The sequence below is a fragment of the Fistularia commersonii genome, chromosome 4, assembly GCF_037954325.1.
Source record: "Fistularia commersonii isolate RoL2024-O1a breed Wild chromosome 4, RoL_Fcom_v1.0, whole genome shotgun sequence".
NCBI classification, from domain to species: Eukaryota; Metazoa; Chordata; class Actinopteri; order Syngnathiformes; family Fistulariidae; genus Fistularia; species Fistularia commersonii.
The window spans coordinates 9,137,847-9,163,272 of record NC_141287.1 but is presented as its reverse complement, the minus strand read 5'-3'; the positions used below and the strand labels follow the sequence as shown (position 1 = coordinate 9,163,272).

General features: G+C 39.1%; 1 protein-coding gene across 2 annotated transcripts; it reads left to right on the top strand.

Annotated features, from left to right (window-relative positions):
• The first annotated feature begins 1,784 nt into the window (after positions 1–1,784).
• On the top strand, positions 1,785–25,415 carry LOC147234595 (POU domain, class 2, transcription factor 1-like). Of its 2 annotated transcripts, XM_086145147.1 has the most exons (15): positions 1,785–1,830; positions 9,283–9,348; positions 9,906–9,997; positions 10,607–10,702; positions 11,867–12,046; positions 14,003–14,120; positions 14,242–14,333; positions 14,554–14,727; positions 16,296–16,437; positions 16,606–16,751; positions 16,977–17,165; positions 17,366–17,480; positions 17,612–17,948; positions 18,056–18,144; positions 18,797–25,415. In XM_086145147.1, exons 1-15 carry the CDS (start codon positions 1,785–1,787, stop codon positions 19,066–19,068), a joined length of 2,154 nt encoding a protein of 717 aa, XP_086001273.1. In that variant the 3' UTR covers positions 19,069–25,415. The 2 variants fall into 2 exon arrangements, with proteins under 2 accessions (XP_086001273.1, XP_086001274.1); XM_086145148.1 differs by lacking the exon at positions 10,607–10,702 and having other exon boundaries at positions 14,000–14,120.
• The last annotated feature ends 11 nt before the right edge of the window (positions 25,416–25,426 follow it).

Genomic DNA, 25,426 nt, shown 5'->3' with positions numbered 1-25,426 from the left:
TTCATCTGTTTGGATGCTACTGGTGTAAATAAATGACATCCCTGTTTCCTATTCATAGGTCTTTGCTGTAATATTTTACAACATATTTTCTATTTATAATGAGGCCCCGAATTTATCAAGAGATTGTAAGGACGGGAATAACATCCTGAAGACTTTTGAGTCTCTTTTCTGGAAATTACACATAACCAGTATGGAATTCAACTCAGATTTAGCTGGGGGGATGTTTTTAAGTAACTAGTTTGTTTTGGAACAGAACTGTGTTGGGGTTTTCACTTCCATTTTTTTCAGCCATGTTGATCATTCCAAGAGAAACACACCTCATTGTATTCCAGGGAGGACAGACTTTTCACAGACATAAACATCCCAAATTTGGATACCATAAATAGACCCATATCGATAGATAGCGTCATGACCAGTAGAAATAATATTTTTCTACAAATAATGGTTTTCCTTATAGTGCAACGGTTTACAGTGTCTTGTGCAGAGGCAGACTAACTGTTGTTTGGCCTTCATGGCCAATCACCTCGGCATCATCAACACTCACCTTTGTATTTTCAAATGGCTGCTTTCAAGTTCCCCTCAATTTCGGCAGAATACACAATCACACCCAGCAACACACACCCAACAAAACAATAAACCCTTCCTCTTGATTCAAACATACTAAATCAATCAAGTAAAATTGTTGATTGCTTTTATCTTGATAAATAGCTCTTTACTGTGCAAGCCTGAAAGAAAAATACAGATTTAAACAATAATCAGTTAATGTAAATGACTTCAGCAAAACAAACAATTATCGATTGAAAATTTCATAAAGAGCATTCATGATGAGATTTAGGTCATCTTGTTGGATAAAAATGAAAAGGAACTGAGAGAAGCATTTGGGACTGCAGGATCCATTTTAGCTGACATTGAGATAATAACTTTCTCAATGAAATAACTGATCAATCAATATGAAGAAGAGACTTTTGGATTTTTATCAACTGTGGAATTTTAAGTTCCCGGACTTTCAGACTGACTGACCACTTTATCACGACGAAAGTAAATATGCGATGAATATATGTTTACTGTGTAAACTCCACAATGGTGGTAACATGCTTTAGACTTAATGACCGGTGTTATACATTTCATTAACTCTTCTTGTAGAGACAGTTGAAAACGGCAAACACTCTGTAAGATGGGATGCACTTGAAAAATCCAACTGATCTTTAATTTTAGTTGATCAGCTATTGTAATCCAATTCATTTACGACTTATTTGCAAAAAGACCAACAAAGTCACTGAGTCATTGAGGAATTGAATATAAGGGGAGGGTTATGATCAAAGTAAGCACGTGGCCACTTCTGAAAAATAGTTTTATTTTTAAATCGAGGAGAAGGGATCTACTTTCTCCTCTGTCAAGAAGAAGTCAGAATTATCTGTTAATTCAGTTAAAAAGACTATTTCCTCAGGATTAACGTGGAAGGTGAAAGATTGGTTTTAACCATATCTCTGTTAGTTACCCTTGCCTTCCCGGTCCAAATTCATATTATTATTTAAGTATGTAAATAAGATACAGCCCCCCCAACACAGACACAGACACAGACACACACACACACACACACACACACACACACACACACACACACACACACACACACACGCACACACACACTTCAATCTCAACAGTTTTGATTCATGCGCGCTCTCGTGTATTGGTGTGTACGCGCGTGTGCGTGCGTGTGCGCGTGTTTCTGTCTGTGTAACACAGGCAGGCTCAGGGATGGGATTTCGGGTTAAATATTCAAAATGGCGGACGGAGGAGCAGCGAGTCAAGATGAGAGTTCAGGACCAGGTAATGATTACAGCATTTTACATATTCATACTCATATTCAAACCGTGGTACAATTTATCATAAACGAAATACAGATGAAGCGCAGATTGACTAACAGAATAGAATTGGTAACCGGCCCTGTTTTAGTTATTCATTGCTAGTCAACTGTAATTTGACATAGCAGGAAACGAGCTATTGCAGTACGACGACAAATTACATGGAAACATGCCTCCCCCCTTTGTGTGATTAGACGGCTGAACGCCGCTACATATTCATACGTCTGCCGACAAATACAATTTAGCATATTTTGTTAATAATCACCGACGTTACCCTGATTCATCTATGACATATTTAGATATTTGACACAAGACAGTTTGATTGAAATGAAAATGCTAGCAAGCTAGCGTTAGCTTCGCTGCTAGCGCTGGGCTTTGTGTTGATGCACAGTGGTGCGAAGCTTTTGAAAGAGGTTTGCATATTCATTTTAGTGAGTCGAGCTGAGGCTGCGCTAGCATCTATTTTAAGTGATTTTACCCTGGGGAAAATATAGTAAAACGTCGCAAAGTGGTATTTTGTGCACTATCGTGTTGGCTCGGCTTGCCTCTGCTCGATGTGATAATATAGCGGAGCTTTTTTTCCCTTCAGCCTTTTGTGCTCGGCGCAGTGGAGCTACAGTAGCCTGTTGTGTTATTCATGCGGGCCTGAACCAGAGTGCGGAGTTCAGCATATTCCATAAACCGACGAGGAGCTGAGGTTCATCTGGCACAGTCAGTGCTTGTAAACACAACACTGTGTGAGCGAAGGACGCGCGGAAAACCGAGCATCGTCGTTCGAACTTTAGTCTGGTCCATCAGACTCAAACTGGCTTCATTTCTCGAAACTTGGTCCAGTCGTGTGGAGGCCAACTTCACACTGGCATTTAGTTAACGGTGGCTCAAGCGAAGGTGTGGTTTCTCTCCCACCGGCTAACTTTATGCCGTGAAATGTTTGTTTGAGGTGGGGCCCGGCACTTATTGACTTGGAAGAAGTGGGTGCAGTCTACTGTGGTGCTGATCCTCGGAACTAAAACCGCTCTTCCACCTCATTATAATATCAAATGTATTTGTGTAATGTTTTGTTGCACTTGTCACCGCGGGGTTTAATCTTTCTCACCATCAGCTGCTACAGTAGTGATCACCTCGGCTGTAAACTTAGGTACAAAGACGGTATACAAAGATCATACCTGTGTTCCCCCTACGGGGGTGTGAGTGGGAGGGGTGGTGAGGCCCACTTCCGGAAGGCACATTAATAACAGGCATTCTTACTTTCTTACGATTCTCTCTGCAGGTTTCATGACTGGGCAAGACACAGCTTGATAGGACCGTTTCAGTCTTCTCTATTTGGTTCAGTTTACCATATAGTCAAATTTAAGGAAATTGTGTGATCTGTTGCTGTGCCATATAGGCTTTGCTTTGCTGAACAGTTTGGTAAAGTTTGACCTTGCAGTAAACTGGTTCTTGCACAGAAACAGAGAATCCATGCATGGTTACTATATATTAAAAATAGACGTCTGCAACTGGCTCAGACCATGATGAGTTAAGGTGCAGTGGCAAGAAAGACATCTCTCCTTGAAGAAGACTTTGAAACTTGTGGTTGACTTGTTTTGATTAAATTTATCAACATGTGTATTAGGAATCCTAAATTTAGTTTCAGCTTACACAATGCTAGTCAAAAATACCAAAAAGTTAATCAACAATTGTATACACTTTTGTTTTATTGCAAGTTAAAAGAAAAAAGTCTTACATTTCTAAAGGTAAAAAAAATGATTTTATATAATTCAGTGTTAAATCAATGTTCCTACATTGTCTCTTTTTTTTGTCCTACTGCATTGCTCTATTTTCACTTTCAATAAAGTCTCACATAAAAATGTACTTAAGTTAAGTATTTAACTTAAAGAACAGATGAGAAATAAATTTGCATCCTCACACACTTCTTTTTCACATTTAATCAGTTTTACAGTTCCACCCTCATTCTAGCCTTGTAGTTCCATCATGAATATTCATTGATGTAAACACAGTTGTTATGAATAATGCATTATTGGCAGTAATAAATTCAGGACATGCCATCTCGGAGTACTGACGGGGCCTGCATGAAGGCTTCAGTAAGACAAGCTTTTCTATAGTGGATGAGAAAAAAAAATCATAACTAATTATAGATGTATGTTGTGTGCCAAACAGATAACCACTTGTCTCTGCTGATCTGTGGCAGATTGAGTCATTTGTGACCCAACCATGCAAACCCTTAAGCGCTCACACCAAAATATAGTAGATAGTTGGATAAAAGACAAGAAGGAACTGATTAATTCTTTCGGAAATACTTACTTTCCACACATTCACAATTTATACTTTGGGGAAACATTGATAGATACAACTAGAGATTTAAGATTTCGATATCATGGAGGATTTGGAATTTAGAGGTACAAAATTTAGAGAGGCAAAATACAGCATTTATTAATGTGCAAGATGTTTTTGTTCACAGAGACCTGTTTAAGTCAGGGGCTCAGTCAGTGTTCTACTTTCTAACTACTGTGTCACACACTGTAAATTGTTGGAGTTCATTGTTGGAGCTACCAAATGCAATTTTGTTAGGAGATAGATCGTCAGTAGAGATGAGTGACTGTTTTAATAACTGACGTGGTGTCTTTCACATGTCTATCACTATCAATAACAAATGTAAACATGCAGTTGTTTTTTGTTTTTGTTTTTTTTAACCACACCACTGTTTACAGTGGGTAGCCTGAAAAGTGACACGCTTTGAATCAAATATTCACATTAAAAATGTCCAAGTCATTGCTGTGCGGCTGCATTAATGTGCTAATATTTTAAGACGAGAAAAAAAATCCCTTTATCCCATTTCAGCACATCAGCAAAATTTGTCCTCTGCATTATGGCTGAACCATGAACAGTGGGCTGCCACTAAGCAGTGCCTAGGGAGTAGTTAGGGGATCAGTGTTTGCTCAGCGACAGCTCAACTACACTAACAGGTTAAAAGTAGCTCAGGAATCAAACCGGCCATTTTCGCTTCCAAGTAGACTGCTATAAGCACCTGAGCCACTCCACCCCATGACTGCATAAAAGGGGCATTAAAAACAAAGCTCGATATTGATTTGAGTGAATTTGGTTGTCTGCACCACTGTTGTGTGGTTAGACTCATGTCTGACCTGCTTTGGCTGATTGAATGGAATGGAATTCCTCCTACCTCTGGAAACTTCACTCAAGTTAAATATTTTCACCTACCTGTTAGGCAGTTGTTAATGACTGCCCCAGAGATTCTACAGTCGCTTACATTAGTGCTGTCTCCTGCGTCCTGTATTTAGCTGCTGACCTGATTTAATTTAATGACTACAGCATAATTTTGGGTGAAATGGGGGAAAAACTATCACCATATTCAAAAGTCAGTTTAATTGAAGAGCAGGATATGCCATGTTATACTGTCAGGCATTCATTGTGGACAGCAAAGAAAGACTTTAATTGTACACGGTAGCATGTTTCCTTACTGCGCATAAGGCAATAAAAACTTTAAGTCCTTGAATCATCTGAGATGTAAATTAAAAAGTCCTTCCATAAAAATGATTTAAATTCCATGTTTATTCACATTTTTCTGATAGGCTGAAACTATATTGCCTTTGACAAAAATGTAGCAATATGATGTAGCAACCTTGCTCTGACTGTCCCAATAACTAAGATATTGTAAAACAAAGTTGGTTTTCTTCAATTCTGAAGCTTTCTGTCATTTTGGTAATTTTACTATTCTGTCTCTTGATTTCTTTTTTGTTGTTGTTGTCATTTTCAGGCTGATGTGGGATAATTTTGTGTGTTTTCTTGGCAACTTGCAATTTTTTTAATGTAATTTTCTTTTAACTTTTTGACATTTGTTTGTATGTTACCTGTTAGTTTATTTCATCATTGTGTCTTCATAGAAGCTCAAGTATTTATTTATAGAAATTACATTTTCAATATTTCCAGGGTGGATAGAAACAGATTTTTGTGTATTGTACATCATGGAATTAACCAATAATTCACAATATATCAAAAATGTATTGAAAAAAAATCACCTGTATGATTTTCATGTCTTAGACTCCAAAAAAATCAGAATACATTCATCACTTTTTTTTTATTTCAAAGTGATTGGTTAACTTATCAAGAAAAGGCACACTGGATTTAACTTTTGAAATATAAAGCATCTCCTTGCAGCTTGTAGATGTTATTGACAATAGAACCGTTACCTCATATTAGTGTCTCAGCCCAGACAGGTTGAAATATGTCATCGTGGACTTAAATGTACCTCTGCAGTAAAAATCAGAGTATAAACTCAACTGTCCATAAAGCCCAGATGTCTTTACCTGACCTCAAATGGACTATGAGCCAATGCACAGTCGAGTACCACATAGCTATTACTGTACTTTAACCCACTACATTATTATACATGTTTAGTTTGTTCCACATGAAATGGTGACTATTATTATTCTATAAATTAGTCTTGTGTAAATTTGATTTTATCAGTGTTTCTGTTAGACCGCTGACAGGCTGGTGCTGCATGTGCAATTCTAGCACCCTCCATCCCAGAATAAGATGCACATCTTAACTGATATATAGGATATTTGTCATATGTTTTTCCAAAAATTTTTTTGTGTTTGTATACGTATATCTGTATTTCTCAAGATTATTTTAGCTGCAAATGCAAATTTTTTATCAAGAAAGGTTTAATGTACTTTTAAAAGTACAGTACATCATGTGCGCTATTCCAAAGTGTTTTGATATTTTTAATGTGCTTGCAATGGGCAAGGACATTTCATAGTGCTTTGTTGTTCATTTCCTAAACTTTCAAGGTTATCTAGTGTGATCACACATCCTGCGTATTCTGAGTCGGCTCAGTGATTGGACTTGCTTGGGCTGGTCCAGAGCAAGACAAGTTGTCTTGATGTATTCTGTGTGTATCACAGAGAGTCTAGGTAGTTGAGAATGTGGATGTGCTAATTAAGTTTTCCTCTGTCTCATGTTGAATCTCCTTACTCACATTAACTGCTCTCCAGTATTCAGCCAGCCATCCCATATAACACTGCTAATGAGATACCTATTTAAAATTCTCCATGCATGATAAGTGTCTAATGCATTGTTCCACTGCTGGGTTTTCAAACCATTCAACCAAGTAACTCTAGATGTTTGAGGTGCACTATTGATGACTACTGCTGCATTCATGTCTTCTTTGTTTTCCTGCTTGGCTATATGATGTGATTACTGAAGAGATCAGAGCCAGCTAATTTTTTGAACCCTAGTTCAAGCTGATTTGAATGTTCTTTTTTTTTTTTTACACACAAGTGTGTATGCTCTGCAGATGTCATTTAAACAAAAGGCCGTTGTCCAGCTTAACCTTGTGCAGTTTGCAAAACAGCAAGGGGTGGAATTAAATGTAATGCCCGTTACTGTTGTCTTTGGCAGTAACTAAAGGTCACTGGAGTTTTTTTTAGAACAGGTAGATGATCAAGATCATTGAAGTTTAAAGGGCCTGTTAAACTCACCAGATAACATTTTGGAAAGGGAGATGAATGACTGGTTTAGGCTCACTTTCTGACCGATTGCGACTAACATTGGTTGCTGACTGAAGATGCGTGTCCTGTTTTGACAGAATGCTGTGTCTGATGGGGGTCTGTGTTTTTTCAGCATATCCTGATAATGCTTCCATGTCTGCTTGATATTGTTTAATTTTGGTCAAATGCCATGCAAATGCTATTTGGCAGACAGAGATTTAATTGAAGATGTTGATTAGAGAAAGGCATGAGAAGTTGTAGTGGTATTAGTAGCTAAGCCCCATCCCCTGTGGACCACAATGGAGACATGCATTCCATTCGGATTCACTGGACACATGTGCTGCACTATAGTCAGGCTCTTTCCCCACTGTGTAAACTCTCAGAAACTTTGTGAAAGAGAATTTTAAAAGGGCTTGAAAATGAAATACTAATGGAATGTAAAGCTAATCTAAATATGCTAATCCCCAAATACTTCATAAACACAGACAGCAACCTGCTCGCCACCCACTCGCTGTAGTTTCTCACTTTGGAATGCTTTAGCCACAGGGGGTCTCGCTGTAATGACAGGCTTGTGATGGATTAATGTGGAGTTATTTATTTCCGATTGAGCGAGTCCCCCTCCCACTCACACCCCACCATCCTGCACTTTTAGGAGCTAGTCCTTGTCCCTGTGACGTCTGGAGATGCTGCGAATGAGCAATCATGGCCTTTTTTTTTATTAATGCAGTATGCCCCACTAATATGACTAAAGCATTGCCTACAGGCCTCACACTGCATTCTGGGATAGCTTTAGCCCTTTACCTGCTCTTAGCTAATTAATTTTTAGCAATGCGCTTGCACAATAATTGGTCGTGTGCTGCGGCCTCCCCTCCCACTGCTGCTCTGAGTGATGGTTTGAGCGCTTTCTCCGTCGTTCTTATTCCCCTGTTTTTTATCGTCTTCCAAAAGCCATCCAATTAATATGCTAATGAGCTGATAAATATTTATAGGGGTTTAAATTATGCAGAAAGCTTTCATTTCATCCCGGTGTGAAATGCGTCGCTCGCAGGACTTCAAAGGCTTGCATTGCTAACAAGGAAGAGGAGGATTTGCATACGGCTTTAATCAGCTGAATACTGATTATGCTTCATTATAGAGTTGGAGGGGGAGCAGAGTTGGAGGAGGCTGCCAGCTGCACTTGTCGTTTGTTTCATTCCAGTAAGAGAGGGAGAGACCGAACTTTTTCAGAAGTAGTGACAATCTTGGCACACAAGAGAGAGAGAGGGAGAGGACAAGGGAGAGCAATTGCACCATAGCAGAGAGGGGGGCAGAGCTATAAGAAAAGAAATGAGAAAGAGTGCAGAGTTAGAGAGCTGTTTGCCTAAACCCTGTTGGCTATCCCAGTGTGCTTATCCCAGTCTTATTCAGTGAACCGTGTGGTGGACAGTACTACTGTGTTCGTGCTCCTCTGGTCGTGTTGAACTCTGAACACTGACCAGTGGAGAGTGAAGACGGGGAAGAGTGGGAGGAGGAACAAAGTGCTGGACACCCTGTCAGTGGGTTTGCCCTGCAGAAGCAATTTTATTGATAGGCTCTGAAACCATGCTAGAAAACACAGGTGGAGCAAAAGCGGGTGAGTTTTTGATGAGGTTGGAATGGAGCTTAGCTGGGACCTATTTTTGCTTTGTTACCCCTTTTGAAGTATGTTTTTGTGCTTGTGTGACGTCAGTTTTGCCAGTGTGATGTTTATGCTGGTGATCAAGTCTGTTGTTTATAATGTTGTACATGCAATGGGTTTTGATGTATAATTGTGGAGTTAACAGTGTTTCTGGATATGTTTTTAGGCATTAGAGAGAAGAGTGCTCGAATGTAGCTTCAACTGGTTGTCAATGTGAGGATGTCATTCTGTCTCTTTCTGCCTCTTCCAGATGCAAAAGTGAATAATCAGACTGAACCTACTAAATGTGCAATGGAGACTGGTGACAGAAACACCGGTGAGTGGCTTTCAGCTTATTTTATATCTACTTTGACGAGTTGTGCTTAGTCAATCAACAGGTTTCAAATTTAAAACCATTTAATTTACACCTCAGATCTCCCAACCATCCATCATTGTATCACTCCTGTTGACATATAAAAAACAAGCTTTCAAAAGTCAGCAGATTTCCTTTAGGGGATGAACATTTTTTAGTCTATCTTGAAGTGTTTCCCTCATGTACTGAGTGCTTCATGCATTTGCAATGTCTGAGTGCCCCAGTGATTCTGTGATGCAAATGGTTATCAACTAAAAATAAACCTTCAAACATTCACATGAGGATATTGTCATTCTGTTATGAAATCAATATTGGTGATACTCTGCTTCCAACTTAACAATAAAACTGTAGTTTTCATTTTAGTTCTGTGTCACAAGGCTTGATAGAAACTAATCTATGCAGCTTAGATGAATTACTATTGTCATTGCAGATATTTGTTGTGGTGCAAGTTTGGGTGCTTAACCTGTTACATCTTGTAAAAAATCTCTGTACAACTCTAACAAAAAAATGTTTGAGTGCAGGAATCCAAACCAATGGATTGGACTTTCCAAGGCAGACGGTGCCTACCACAAGTGCAATCACCAATGCACATGCACAAGCCCTCCTCCAACAGGTAACATGTTAAGTGCACATAACAACCTAACATGATAACTGACTAATAAAATCATTTTCTATATAAACTATTGTATATAATTGTATTGTGGTAGAACGAATTGGATTTAAATAGAGGTTTGCTCATCTGTACTCACATGCACATGCAGAAAGAGTTCATTTAAATGAGCCTGGCTCTCTTGGTGTCGCCTGGCAACAAGGCAGATTAATCAACCCTGTATGCTAATTAACTGCTCTGCGGTTGCCCGGAAACAGATGGCCAAGAATATGCAAATCTGTGCAGAATTTACATGCACTGCATAACAGTTATTTTAATTAGCATCTCAAATCTCCCCTCCCTTCCTTCACTTTCATTGTCTCTGAAGGCTGCAGCACATTTTAAGTACCCGCTGTCTCACTTCTTTTTAATTAAAGTCTCCGCCCTGGCCAAAGACTAAAGGCTCATTCTGGGGATTGTAGCGAATAGCAGAGATTCTATGAAATTTGACCTGCAAGGCTTTTATGTGAATTTAAAATTGTTTCACAAATTTACAAAAAAAAAAAAATCCAATTCATCACATGAAGAGAGAAGGTTTCCTCTAAGCCATACTCTTTGCTTTACCTTCACTAGTCTAATTTGGAAGACTCGAATGCTCTTCCAACCTCCGTCCAGCAGAGTGTATTGCCTCAAACCCAGCTCATGTTGGCAGGGGGACAGATTGCTGGAGTAAGTGGCCTGAATGATTTGAGTTAAAACCTTGTTTGGAGAGATGTGCCTGTGGTGACACCTGGAGCCATTAACCATAGCTGACAATGTGGGAGAAGAAGTGATACAAAGCTTGCCATGATGCTGTATCACAGACTTATGTCTCTTCTGCCTGTCTGCCTGTTCATCTTTGTGGTTGTGCAGTTAACTTCCAAATCCTCCACGTTTGGATGGTCTTGGTGTTCCTGTACCCTCATGATTAGGCCAACCATATGTCATATTGGGAACATTTCACATCCAACTTCTGCCATTTACTGCTGAGGCTACCCTGTAGTTGCAATCATAATTTGGGTTGAATGTGCCTGCTTTTATTGTATGTGGTTATAAATGTTTGCCATGCATGTGGATTTGAGTTTGAATGTTATCAACTTGCTCATTTGCACTTGTGCCTGGCTCAACTGCATGAGTCTTTCTCATTTGCCTCTCTGGACTTATTGTTGTCCTGATAGCTGAAGTTTAATTTGGTACTTCAATTAAAAGTTAAATTAAATTGACTATTTTTATATACATTTATATTTGTTTATATATTTATAATAGCCAGCACTATGGCCTGCATCAGCAGCAAGGAAGACCCTCTACACAGTCATCCATATGCCTGTGGTTTTCAGTCATCCAGGTCATGGTTTATTCTTGTCAAAATCTTCTTGTGGCAACTGGAGAAAATCAAGTCCTTTTGCCACAAGAAGTCATCCATTTAAAGATGTACAATCAAAGTGGCTGACAAAATAGAAAAAACAGAAAACAATCCAAAGGAAATCTGTGCTCGAGAGCTTAATGGTAAACTTAAAGAGCAGTAGTTTCAATAACTAAAAATGCATTGAAACATTTTCAATGTGCCTCAAGCAGACAAGACTATTATGAATAATAGAATTTCAACATGTATTCTTTTCGCTGTAGCTTTGCATGCTTGTTCTCAATATTTTATGTTCCACACCTAGCAAAGCCAAACCTGATGTATCATTAAGGCAAAATTAAGTCAACAACTTGCATTTGAAAATTATTTTGTAAATGCTATTTCTAATATCTGACACCCCCTCTGAAATTCATTCCTTTCTATCTGTTCCTCTGTCTGTCTTTATCTTTTGCCCCCTCTCTCTGTAACCTCTGTCACTTAATTTTCTGCAGTTGACCCTGACTCCAGCGCAGCAGCAACTGTTGATCCATCAAGCCCAAGCTCAGCTCCTGGCTGCAGCCGTGCAGCACTCAGCTAGCCAGCAAAACAGCACCACTGGGGCCAGTATCTCAGCCTCTGCAGCCACGCCCATTACCCAGTTACCCTTGTCACAGCCCATTCAGATCTCTCCTGTAAGACCCTGTAATATGCAGTGTTACTTTTTTTTCTAAATAAGATCAATATATATATTTTTAATTCCTATGAATGTTATCTCTCCCACAAACCCATCGACAGAGAGTGCTCACATGGGATTGTGTGTTTCAAAGGGGAAAAATACACTTTGCTCATTAGGTATGTTTGCCTTGATGAATATGCAGTATGGTGTATTTGTACCCTGGTGTGCAAGATACTAGGAAGAAAAAATGCAAATGGGTTCATTTAGCATACGCATTGTGATTTACTTAGCCCGAAAGTAATTAGGATGATTGTGATCCACTAAAAAGGAGTTGAAAGAATTTGTAGAAGTACCCCCCCCCCAAAACCACTCTGTAAATATTTTTGCTGATGTTCAATAAGTCAATGTTTCAGTTGTTCTCCACTATATACCTTGCCATCTCTTTCTTTATTTCTTCAGGTTATTCTTGTTCAACCAGTGTTTTTTTTTTTTTTTTTTTTTAATTAAATCTCTATAGATGTTTGTTTTTTGTAGTAACATTCTTTTTTTCCCTATTGCATGCTTATTTATCTGTACCACCATCTATCATGCAGTTGTGGGCTCAAACTACTCTCCGCACAGCCCATCAATTCTCTTCATGGCTAAAAACATCAGAACACATAAAACTCTAATTTAAATATTACTGCCTCCATGATTTTTTGTATTTGGTGTCACTCAATCATTATTAGTTGATCAGGACCTCATGTACCTGATTTATTGAGATGACAAATAAGAAGACTAGATTGCAGATTCACTTTGATAGAATGATTGAATGATGGGTTATTTTTCCTGGCTAACAACTCAGAATAACTGCAAAAATGACACCCTATAAAATCATTATGACAGGAATGTTTGAGTAAGCCTTTCAAATATTCTAATTATTTCAGCTATAGAGAGTTGTGAGAGCTTGTACGTGGAGTCCATGCCAGTGGAGGTGTATATGGAAAAAAGTTTTTTACCTACGTCAAAGAAAGCTGAGTAGTACACAAAGGAAATACCATATGAAGTAGTCCATGTCACTAGTAAAACAAAACCAGCAGATACAATTTTTGGAAAATTATAAGACAAAGATCTTAACATAAAATATTACTTAATAAAGAAATGCTTCACAATTGAGAATACATGCTATTTAATCTAGTCTTACATTGTAAAGTGTCTTCCCCACAATACACTTCCAGTGGGTGAAATAATATGTTCGCTTCAGACATTTTACAGACTCAGTTGTAATTACTGTAATTAACATCTGAGGAAATCTCAATGGTTATGACAAATGAACCTATTTGCATTTTATTAGTATCTTGCACACCAGGGTCATATGACCTGCATTGTGTGTTCATAGTCAAAATACTTCATGATCAAAGTGTTGTGATTTTTTTTGTTTGTACTTTTTGGGGAGTGCTGTTTTGTCACTGTTAATTGATCAGCTTGGAAATTGGTTGGCACATTATCCTAAGTTAAAGTGTTAAATAATCAATGTTATTTTCACAATAAAAAAAGAAAAGCAGAACTATGGGTTGAATATTGAAGTTCATGAATTGGTACCCAAAAAATGATCACTAAAAATAGGGGATGTTATTTACAGAACCCAAAAAATGATCACTAAAAATAGGGGATGTTATTTACAGAAAACCAAATACCAAGGTGGTATTCTCCATGTTTCTGATGTCACATACACCAATAAGAGACCATCAGAATACTTTATTGATACCCCAGGGGGAAATTGCTTCTCACTGAAAGCAGCTCCTGGTACAGAGTCAAGTGGGAGAGAATCAAAATAGAAATGTATATAAAAATAAAGAAGTAAAGATCGAAATAAATATAGAGTTAATATATATATATATTCCTTAACATAACCTAGCCAGCAGTGTTATTCAGGTGATATTATATTTTGTATCAACATGGTTCTATTGTTAATATCTGTCTCTTTCAGCAGCTTCAGCAGCAGAATCTAAGTCTGCCCCAGTTTGTCCTGGTGCAGCCTGGCCACCCAATTGCGACACCACTGCAACCTGCCCAGTTCATCATCTCACAGACACCGCAAGCCCAGCAGAGTAAGCACCGAAATGGGTGCAGTGTTTGATCAGCTTGTAGAATTAGGAACCGGGTTGTATATCAAATCGTGATTCTAACGGTTTTCCTTTATCTTCCCTCATTTAATTATTTGTTTTATAGGCATATTGCAAGCCCAGAGTCTTCTAACTCAACTACCTCAAAGCCAAGCTAACCTCCTGCCAACACAACCAAGCATCACCCTCGCAACTCAGGTTGATAATGTTGTAAAGACCTCTTTCATGATAAGAAATACATTTTTAGAAGTTCCAGCCTTGCTTACAGTCTCATTCTGCTCGCTGTCTGGTCTGCGAATACTTTTTGAATTGACCTAATTCATTATTTTGATTATATTTCATTCCTGAACGTTTCTGTTGCCTGTATTTTGTTACCTTTTTGAGTCTTTCTAAAAGATCTTAATCGTGCATCCTTCAGCCTGCAACTCCAACTCGCACAACAGCTGCCACCCCTGTTCAGTCCCTACCCCTCAGTCAAACACCCCCCAAACGGTTAGATACCCCGACTCTGGAGGAGCCTAGTGATCTGGAGGAGCTGGAGCAGTTTGCCAAGACCTTCAAACAACGGCGAATTAAACTGGGCTTCACACAGGTGTGTGTAAAATAAATATAAATACTTGACAGTTGATAAATAAATCTTAAACTTAAGCCATATATCCCTTGGAGAGTCAAAGTGGAGTTAATTCTAATACTAGTATTTATAACAGAAAACTTTCATCAACATGAACTCCTGACTGTGTTGTCTTTCACATTGCACTTGCAAAGGATACTAGACACATTTTTATATTTAGATATCACACTGTAAGAAACTTGGTATAGGTCAACAATTAAGGCTGAGACTTATTGACCAATAATTGAGGTTTGTCTTCTAAAAGCATGAAGGTATGGTGAACTCACAATTTTGTTTGCGCTGTGCAGCTTGAAATGCCTTGTTCTCAGCTTCTGACAGAGGTCCCGTCAGCTCTAGTGATAGGCTCATGTCACTATAGATGGAAGAAGTTTATTTGTTGTAGCATCTTTCCCAATGCAGATAGTGGGCTTGTGGCAGCTGTAAAGAATCCAACATGTATGTGAATAAAATCCCATCAGACATCTAGACTCCTGGGGCTGCATTGTTGTAAATAAGTCCTCAGATTGCCTGGCATGGGAAGCTAAGCTAACTGTACTGTTCATAGCTTACGTACAACTTTATGTTTTACAGACTTAAATCTGAAGACAAAGCATCTTATTTGTGCCTTGGCATCCCTCACAAAACAGTTTGCTCTCAAAATCCCACCCTTTTTTTGCATTTCTGTATTTCAGCATTATAATTGAATCATAGTATGTTATCTCAACTACTTATTTGATTGCCGAGGATCCTCAAACCATGACCGGAAATCCTTTGTTGTGTACTCAAATGTTTTATTGGAATGGTGAGAATGGTGGTTCTATGTGCCTTTATTATATCAATGGTGGCATACAGAATCTGTATTTACTCTGTGACATCACCAGTTACAACATCAAACGTACCGACAAAACCTACAGTAACACCCCACAGAAGAATAAATGAGAAAAAAACAAAACCTGAAGTTTGACATTTACTGGAACTGTGTGGGGAAGTTTGATCACAACCCCAGCAACAGAAGAAGACAAAATTACCTCTAAAGTTAGATACGACTGTATGTTTCATTTCAGTGGCATCCGCAGTATTACGTGTTACCACCATTCAATAAGTAGATTATTTTGTTTTTTCATTTTTCAGTACTTTTTGTAGCCTAGAAATCAGTGAGGTGGTGCCAACGTATTTGTTGTTGGGGCCTTCCCAGTTCTTTTTGCTTCTGTCTTAAAGCTTTAGTTTTTTGCTGTTTGAAAAGTAGCCTTAAACAAGGCGAGTAGGTTTTCCTTGGATATTCATCATACGCTAGTGGCCTTTGGCCAACATGTGTGGCTTCCTTTATATGTGCTAAGACAATTCATGAAGGAGCTAGGTGTCAGCTCAAGAAGGCCTTACTGTTTACCTGTCAGTTATTCCACAGATATGATCAGAAACTCAGTTCACTCACACCACCCAACAAATTATGTGCAAATTCATTATTACAAAAACATAATTAAGTATTTAAGCAACACAGGCTATTGCTCTCTTTTATTTATCTTAAAATTTGGTGTACTGTGTCTCACCAGGGAGATGTTGGTCTGGCAATGGGGAAGCTGTATGGAAATGACTTCAGCCAAACAACGATCTCTCGCTTTGAGGCCTTGAATCTGAGCTTTAAGAACATGTGCAAACTCAAGCCATTGCTGGAAAAGTGGCTAAACGATGCAGGTTTGTCCCTGAGCCTACCTTATGCTTGTGTTTATAAACGAAATTGTGATGGTTGCTATCTGTAGATCCTTTATTCTCTGCACATTTGTACAGACACAAGCTGTACATCTTTACAATACCTTGTCTTTACCTCCTTTCCTTTCCTTTGTGTCACTGCTGTTTGTGCAGAGAACCTGACATCTGACCAGGCCCTGTCCAGCCCCAGTGCCCTGGGCTCTCCAGGCATGGGAATTGAGGGAATTAATCGCAGAAGGAAGAAGAGGACCAGTATCGAGACCAACATCAGAGTGGCCTTAGAAAAGAGCTTTCTGGAGGTGAGAAATGGGTTCAGATATAAACATTCGTTGAGAGAAGATAGCATCTTCTCATTAAGTCAACATTTATAATCATTACATTTGTTAAGTGATCATGGTATTCTTTTTTGTTGCTTAATCGTAACCTTTTCGATCAAAAATGTGGAAGAAAAAAAATATTTTTAGCTAATGAGTTAGTCTCGTCATTGCTGACAAGGAATTCTTGGCGTCTTTGCCCTCTTCAAGCAGAACCAAAAACCTACCTCTGAGGAGATCACCATGATTGCTGACCAGCTCAACATGGAGAAGGAGGTGATCCGGGTCTGGTTCTGCAATCGCCGACAAAAAGAGAAAAGGATTAACCCCCCCAGCACTGGCAACAGCGGAGGAGGCAGCACTCCCATCAAAACCATCTTTTCACCCAGTAGCCCCTTGGTGAGGAAGGATAAAGTCTGCAATACATACTTGAGAAGTTTTTTTATTTGTTTTTTACTGCCTTGTCCTCGATGTAGCTCTGAGTGATTATCTCATGTCCCACAGCTGCAATTGTCAGTTATTAATCTTGCACGTCTTTGTGTGTTTGTGTGCATTTGCTTAATGTCTAGCAGTACTTAATTGATAGTTTTTCTGTCTAGGTGGCCAGCACAGCGAGTCTGGTGAGCAGCCCAACTATTAATACACCCACCACACTAACGGTAAATCCGGTGGTGCCTCTCACCAGTACCAGCGTCTCCAGTTTGTCTTTCACAGGTAAATGTGTGTGCTTGACTGTGTACTTGTTACTTATTATGAAATGAACTTTCATCACCCTAAAAAATTAAATTTAGATTACATTTTGTTTTCCTAAATATATTCAAATGACCCACCCTCCCTCTTGAAAGGCACAACAGTTGGAGCGACAAATACAGCCTCCGTCATTTCCACTGCACCTCTAATCACTACAGCAACCAGCTTGCCATCTTTAAGCTCGTCACCAACAAGTATCCAGTCCACAACCACAGATAATAAAGCTGGCAATCAAGCGCAATCTATCGTAACCCAAGCTCCAACATCTATAGCAACCACTCTTGGGACAGGTCAGGTAGTGATGGCAGCTCCAAGTCTGCCTGCGGCATTGCAGAGTGCTGCTCAGTTGCCAACTAGCGCCAGCTTTGCTGCCATGGCTGCTGCGGCAGGCCTTAACCCAGGACTGATGGCCTCATCTCAGTTCACACCAGGGTTGGTATTGTCTACACTCACTCAAATCCTCTGATGGTCAGAAGTGTGGATATCACTTACTCATGGCCTCTTTTGGTTATTTTAACCTGTTTCACGTCTGTATTTAGGGGAGCCCTCCTCAGTCTGACCCCTGGTGGACTTGGCAGTGCGTTGAGTCCTGCTCTGATGAGTAACAGCACCTTGGCCACCATTCAAGGTGTGTATCATTTACCCGCAAGTGTCACACTCTGCACACTGAAGCTGCGACTCCACTGTTAAGGAGAAATATGTTTATAACTTTTAGAGCGTTTTTTTTTTAAAGAGACACTGATAATAATGACAAATACACAACTTAAACTGAATTTATTCCTAGCTTGATGAGATTTACTATAATACCACATTTTCCATCAGCACTTAAGAAGAATTAAATAAAGAACCTTAACCTAACCAATAAGCCTAATTTATTGACTCTTGAATATATAGTTTCAGTAATCTGGTACTAAGAAATGTTTCATAGTTACTCCTGTTGAGCTATTGTTTTTTCAGGAATCTTTTTCACATTTATTATCTTATTTTGTGTCAAAATTGTGAGAATTGAAAACAAACAATGAACATTTTTTAGACAGTGAACTCTATTCAGTGATAGTGAATTAGATTATGAATCTAAACTTTTCTGTATTGAAAGAAAGCAACAATTCTGTGTTGCCAAGCATTAGCGTTGCAATGTGTGTTGCAACCACAATGTAAGAGCCACGGTGATACAGTGGATGCTAACTGATTAGTTTTTTGTATTTATTATGAACTAATGATGTGACAGTGCCCCTCCACTGACTTAGATGGACTAACATCATCTCATTCCACGTCCTCAGCTCTGGCATCAAGCGGCACCATCCCCATAACTTCTCTTGATGGCAGCAACCTGCTTTTTGCCAACACCTCTGCTGGTAACACACCCAACCTGGTGACTACGCCGCTCTTCCTGAACCCCCAGAACTTGTCGCTACTCACCAGTAACCCTGTCAGTCTGGTGTCGGCTGGGGCAGGGGGGCTGCAGGTCACCGCTGAAGGTCCTCATCAAGCCACCACGACTGCAGTGCCTGTGCAAGCCTCGACCATTACCACTGCCTCCAAGGCCCAGTGAAGCCAGTCAGGCTGCATCCTAATTTCAAGCCCTATCTCATCAGGTGTACACTCTTCTTCTGACACCATGTAGGGAATAGGATTGTTGGATAAAGACTCTGCGCTCCACTAACCATCCACCATTCTTTCTATTGTATCTATTATTATTTAATCCTTTTGCTTTTACCAAAAAGATAACCTCAAATGGGTTTTTTTGTTTGTTTTGTTTTCTTGTTTTTCTTGGGTATTTCCCCCCCCCACAAACAGTAGCCAGATGGACACTGTTGTTGGCCTGCCGCTCCTCATTAACCTTATCACAGTTCTGGGAGGATGATATCCCTATTACCATCACGCTGTTAAAATTTTGTATATATATGTACTTCTCTTTCACTGAGAACTTTTCTGAAATACTTCTAACCAAAAACTTTAGCATTTTCCTCTTAACATTCAAACTGAACTTATTTACTACTAATATCACAATTTTCATCAGTAATGGAGATGTGTGTATCACCCCATCCTTGGTTTTGTTTTCGAGTTGTTTTGGACAGGCCTTTCTGTAAATCATATCAAAAGTTATATTTTAGAGTTTTTTCCTTTATCTTTACTGTCTGTATTTTTTGATATTTTCAAAACTTTGTAAGTCTATTAAGTTAAGATTTAACTATCAATTTTTAATCGTGGTTATAAGGCTTTAAAAACAAGTAATAAGTGGCCGATATAAAGGTTATCAATTGCTTTAAGGAATGGAGGGATCTGATGAGTCTCTTCGAGTTTCACTTTCTGGACACACTGAATTTTACATTTTGCCTTGGTGGTGAAGTAACTGCCAGGCATCTGTAAAATGGTGCCGATTTTAGACACTGATAGAAAATTACTGAAAATATTACATTAAGAGCTTTAAAGAGCTGCAGACCTGCAGTCAAGAGTAGGAGTGAAGGTTTTTGGATGATAAAAAAAATGTACACCATGTTTGGCTCAAGACGTAGGAAGTAGAGGTCTGCATGTGTCGTCTACAGCTCAAGCAGGTGCTGAGAACTGAGTAACTGCATGATCCATGAGGCCGTGTGGTCTGTTGTAGGTGGTCATCATACTAAACGTATGGTGACACTGGCTAAATGGGGTTTTGTATCGTTGTTGTTGTTGTTGTTTTCTTCCTCTTCTGCTTTTTCTTTTTAATAGTAGTACAGTTGTATCTACTTGTGCACAGTATCTGTACCAAAAACTGGATTGATGAGCTGCAGTCTGCCTGGTTTGGGAGGAATGACATTTGTTTCTTCTTTTTTGTCCTTTTTTTTTTGTCTGCAGTCATTTGACTGGCTTATGTACTTTAAGATATACCAAAAATATTTGTTAAAATAATTGCTGTGCGTAGTCAGTGTAGCTTAGTCTAGTTTGATATATTTATGAGTACAAAATCTTCATTCTCAACAGAATATAGAAATGCAATATTTTGATGATCATTTTCCAAAGATGACCTTGTTTCTTAATTTGACCATGTGTCTCATAGCTGAACTTTTATTTGGCAGCACAACTGACCAAAAACCGAGGAATTGGCTTGGTTGGAGGATGAGAAAGTAGTTTCCTTTCATCGTCTTTGGTCTCCTTCTTTGGGGCCTTGGCCTGACACCTGATCCTTTTTCATGAGCCATTTGATGGTTCGTTTCATTTTTAATTGGTTCTGGCCATTTTAGTCGCAGTTTCGGACATTTTTGAAAAATAACAAAGAAGTTCTATTTTAGTTTGTTTTTGGTTTTCAAAGAATATTCAGCCATAAAACAACAGCTTGAACCAAAGTGGTTTTGCTCAGTCGTTGCTGTGCCTGTCCGAGCACACAAGTTGCCATCCAAATGATCTCTATTCACCACACTGCTGGCAAATTATTTTACTTGTCTCCCACTTTGGTCCATACCCAATGTTTTTAATGTGGTGCTGCTGGATCATAGAATCTTAGCTTTAACAACTTGCTGCTGAAGGTCCTGGTGGAGTTGAGCTGTTGGGAGGTATGCCTGCTTCTCTTAGGGTTAATGACAGCGTGCATTCAGGTTTTGTGGTTTTACCCTGCTGTACGCAAGACAAAACAATGTAAATGTATTGATCTTGTCATTAGATAATGGACCTCACCTCCTCTCATGCCCACCATTTTGAACCAGCATTTTATTAAACGAATACCTGCTCTCAAAAATCAGTCCAAGGTCCAGTTTGGAAAACATGCCAGATAACCCTCCCCAGTACTGATTTTGGCTGTGTCCTGATCCACATTTTGCTTAACCCAACGCAAAAGAGTCATTATTACACTGCTTCCAAATTACTAAATAGTTTGTTAAATCACAAGAAATGTAAGCAGTGAAATTGGTAAATGTTATTCTCTGGCATAACTTTTTCTGTTGTTGAATTATTTTGAATGAATATACCTCAGCAGCACTAAAACATAAGGTTCACCTTGAGACACCTCTGTGCATAGAACAGTGTGGAATGTATAAGTACTGTCTGGCTTGCCATTCAAAGTTTATACTGATGAACCATACTTGGGAACCATACATAAAATGACAACCTACTACTGCTATTTTCTAGTACTACTATTTATGGGGTATTTCCAGGTTTAAATTTTATTTTGAGATCCTTCTTGCCAAAGTAAAAGCCTTTCTCTTTGTAGCTCGGCGGGTGTCTGGCTGCTCATGTTGCTGGTTCCCCTGTCTTTGAGGACTCAGTCCTGTTCCAGTGCTGTTTGTAGTTACTTAAGAGTTGAACGTGTGCTAGCAAGATGAACCTTTTGCCATTGGCACAATAGGATGTTACTGAAATATTTATCTTAAGGAAAGACTTAAGAATTAGAGAAACAAACTTTCTTAATTCTATACATATAAATATATATATAAACACTTGTAAGATATTCATATTTTATATTTGAACCAGTACGTTATCAAGACTGAATGTAGTGTTTATCATACTTAAATTCTCCCCCAAATCTTCCTTTTTTGATTATTGCAAAGTATCTTTTTTCCCCCTTTTTTATGTCAAGACCAAAAAGTAAGAAAAGAAACCATAGTTAACACAATGGGGGTGCCTGAGTAGTGGACACCTGCGTCTGTCATTTTTTGGTGAGGTCTTTTCAGCAGGAGAGGGCACTCCTGATGGACAGGTCCTGTTAGTGGTTGGTGAAAGGAGACTCTGAAGTATCTTAATCTCTAATAGATTTGATTTTTTTTTCTTTTTTTTTGCTGTTATTTTGGTTGAGTCTTTGTGGACTTGATTTGCTGTGTTGTCTTTAACAATCATTTGATTTTTTTTTTGTAATACTTTATGCCTTTGTTTTGTATAGTGTGAGAGGGCAAGATCACTGGCTTTCTTAGTTTGACGAAGATAAACATTATCATTTATGCCTTATTGTTGCGTAGAAGACATGAGCATTGTAGCATAGGTGTGTGTGTGTGTGTGTGTGTGTGTGTGTGTGTGTGTGTGTGTGTGTGTGTGTGTGTGTGTGTTGTCTGTGTGTGAGTGAGTGAGTGTGCGTGTGTGCTTGCGTACGTACGTGCGTGCGTGCATGTGTGCATGTGTGCGTGTTAGAGAGAAACAAGCAAGCAAGAGCGCACTGTAGAGGCAAACTTCACCTCTTGCTCAGAGTTGAGCTCACCCAGTCCACTGTTAGAGAAGAAGTCAGCGTACTTTTGGGCATTTTGGAGTGTGGGATGATTATGCGTTGCTACCTATGTTTTTAGGTCTGACTTGGACAGGTTGATGATACCTGTGAGAAAAGCTTTACTAATAATTCCAGCAGGTGCGTGTGTATCTGGTTACGTATGTATGTATGTATGCATGTATGTATGTATGTATGTATGTATGTATGTATGTATGTATGTATGTCTGTGCAGTATCCTAAAAAGAAAGAATAGAGACAGCAGTCTGCAAACCATTATGGTGCATTTTTCCATCTTCCAGCAAATGTTTATCAGTGATGATTTTAAAGGAATGGATTATTTGTTTCTTGTCCAGAGGAAGGTTCTCTACTGGTGAACTAAGCTACGAAGCAAGTCTTTGTCAAGCCAGCTTTTGGATAATGACAAAACAGCAGCGTTACATTTTGATCTGGATAATTATGTCTTACGAGCTGCCTGATTATTTGGCACTGGCTTTGCTTAATGCTTTAGCTTCACAATGTGATCCTGAGATTTCTTGTGAAACCGCTACAAAGGTTTGCTGGTTGATTACACCGATGAATAAAGTGCAGGTGCACCAGGCACAGCAAAAGGAGCTGTTGTATACCTCATTTCTAACTCAACACTGAGTGAAACCTGCTTTAATCTACTTAATAAATATGAAAAAATAAAAAATTAAAAAAAAAATCACAAAAAAGACAAAAATACACAAAGGTGTCACTGGAGAAGCCCACCAATGCCTGCACCACCCAAAGGGTTGTGGAAAAGGCCTCCAAATGGGCAGACAGAATACATACCAGTCAGGAATGTTTAGATTTCTTTTTCGCGATTTGTGTCTTTACGATGCACACGGATGTATTTTAGCATTGTATAGAATGACTTTTCACTTGAGAATGTTCTTTTTTTTGTGTATGTATGTATGAATTTTAAATAACATTCATAGATTTTCCTTCTCAAACGTTAAAAAAACCAACAACTTGACTTTATATAAGCAGAGTATGTTTTCATTTTGACAATCTTGTGTGTTTGCTTTTTGTCACAATTTTTTTAGCCAGGTACTGGTATGTTTTTGTCTTCCCACATGGCGGTGTACGATCACAGCCAGCACTCGCTTTCCCACGGTAACAACATTAACCAAAGACTTCTAACTGATTGTATACAAATGAGGCCATCTCGCCCATCCCTGCCTCACTGCTCAGCATCTAATCCTGGCTGCACGCTCTGCTCCCCCCTGAGTGGTCAGTCCATGTGTAGAGTTTGCATGTGAATGTGTATCACCCAGTGGAACCACTCAGCCTGGTCAGTGCAGCGGTTTCAGTGCCTGTGAGTGGGGATCGGAGTGGGTTGATCGGGCCTGAGAGGGCTTCTCCAACACACATGTAAAGGAACCAATCTGGTGATCGCTGGGGGATGTTTGTTAATACACACTGAGGGTTAATCCTGTGCACACTGTAAATGCTCAGGACTGTCTGTCTATCTGTCCGTCTGTATGTCTGTTTTTGAGCACTGTTGCAAGGATCCACTTGTTTCCCCATATGCTCTTTCTCTCAAGGATTTTAGGTGAAAATGCTGTTGCCTCTCACAGTGTCTGTAATTTCCTCATCTGTACACTGGAGTCCCAGGACTTAACCCTGTTGTCTCCAGGAATACACATCCTGCGATTACTAGATCTCACTGCTGTGTCCCTCCTCCTTCCTTTCCTGCTCCCCCCTTTGCCATTGTCTCTTCACCTCAGACTCTGATCAGCTGTGACACTATGCATCATGGTCCGTCACTCTGCATGGACTGTGTCCCCCCAGCTCAGACCTCTGGCCGGCGGGCTTCGGTGACACTTTGTTAAATGCTTTACTCCAAGTGAGGTTGTAGGACCTCACAAGCGCTATCCCAAAGCAAAAATCCAAATATTTAACTTTTGACAAATGCAGATACCAAAGATATCACTCTGTCCTGTGTCTCTGTCCTTTTCTTCCTTCCACCCTGCAGCATGTGTATTAAGAGACAAACCCAGCACTGGCTTTAGTCCTAGACTCAGTAATTCCAAAGCTTAGATGTATATTTTGGTATATTTCTGAGAAAAACTTGCGTGGAAAAAAATGTCTGTTTCTCGTTTGTTTGTTGTAATCTTTTTTTTTTTCTGTCGCAGCATGGAACTAATTGCAGAACTGTCTTACTCTTAGTAGGTTAAGATATAGTATTTTTGTATGTTTTTGGGTGTGTCATGTGTGTGATATCAGTTCACAGCCCAAGTGACCATGGCTTTCAACAAGATAGAAAAATAGGAAAAAAAAATGCCAACCATGTACATATTATGTCTGTGTAACTCAAGAAATGCATTATGTAAAACTAGCCTACTCACAGTGGAAGCTTGGGTTCATCTAAAGGAATGTGTCCCCGATATTCCCCCCTTTTTCTTATTCTGCAGTCTAATCATGATTTTCCAGCACTCTAATGTAGAGTTCTGGTTTCAACATGGACTAAAACACTGAGGGACACTGCTCTGATTTAACTACAAAAACGCCGCCTCCAGTCATGGTGGCATAGAACTGAAAGATTGTGTAGGAGTTTTAAGTATGTGAATCAGGATACATAGTAGATTTTGATGCATTTGTCTGCTGTATTTTTGTTTTTCTACACATATAAAGAATAATCTTTTACTGTAAATGTACAGTTCTCTTTTGTTGTAAACATCATTAAACCATTTTCAAGTGTTTTGACATGTGCTTTGTC

What these genes read in the sequence shown, in the direction of transcription:
- LOC147234595 (XM_086145147.1), top strand. Translation starts at nt 1,785, where the DNA reads ATGGCGGACGGAGGAGCAGCGAGTCAAGATGAGAGTTCAGGACCAG. An exon ending in CACAAGCCCTCCTCCAACAG is followed by an intron (nt 9,998 to 10,606) that starts GTAACATGTTAA and finishes TACCTTCACTAG; the next exon opens with TCTAATTTGGAAGACTCGAA. An exon ending in CAGGGGGACAGATTGCTGGA is followed by an intron (nt 10,703 to 11,866) that starts GTAAGTGGCCTG and finishes AATTTTCTGCAG; the next exon opens with TTGACCCTGACTCCAGCGCA.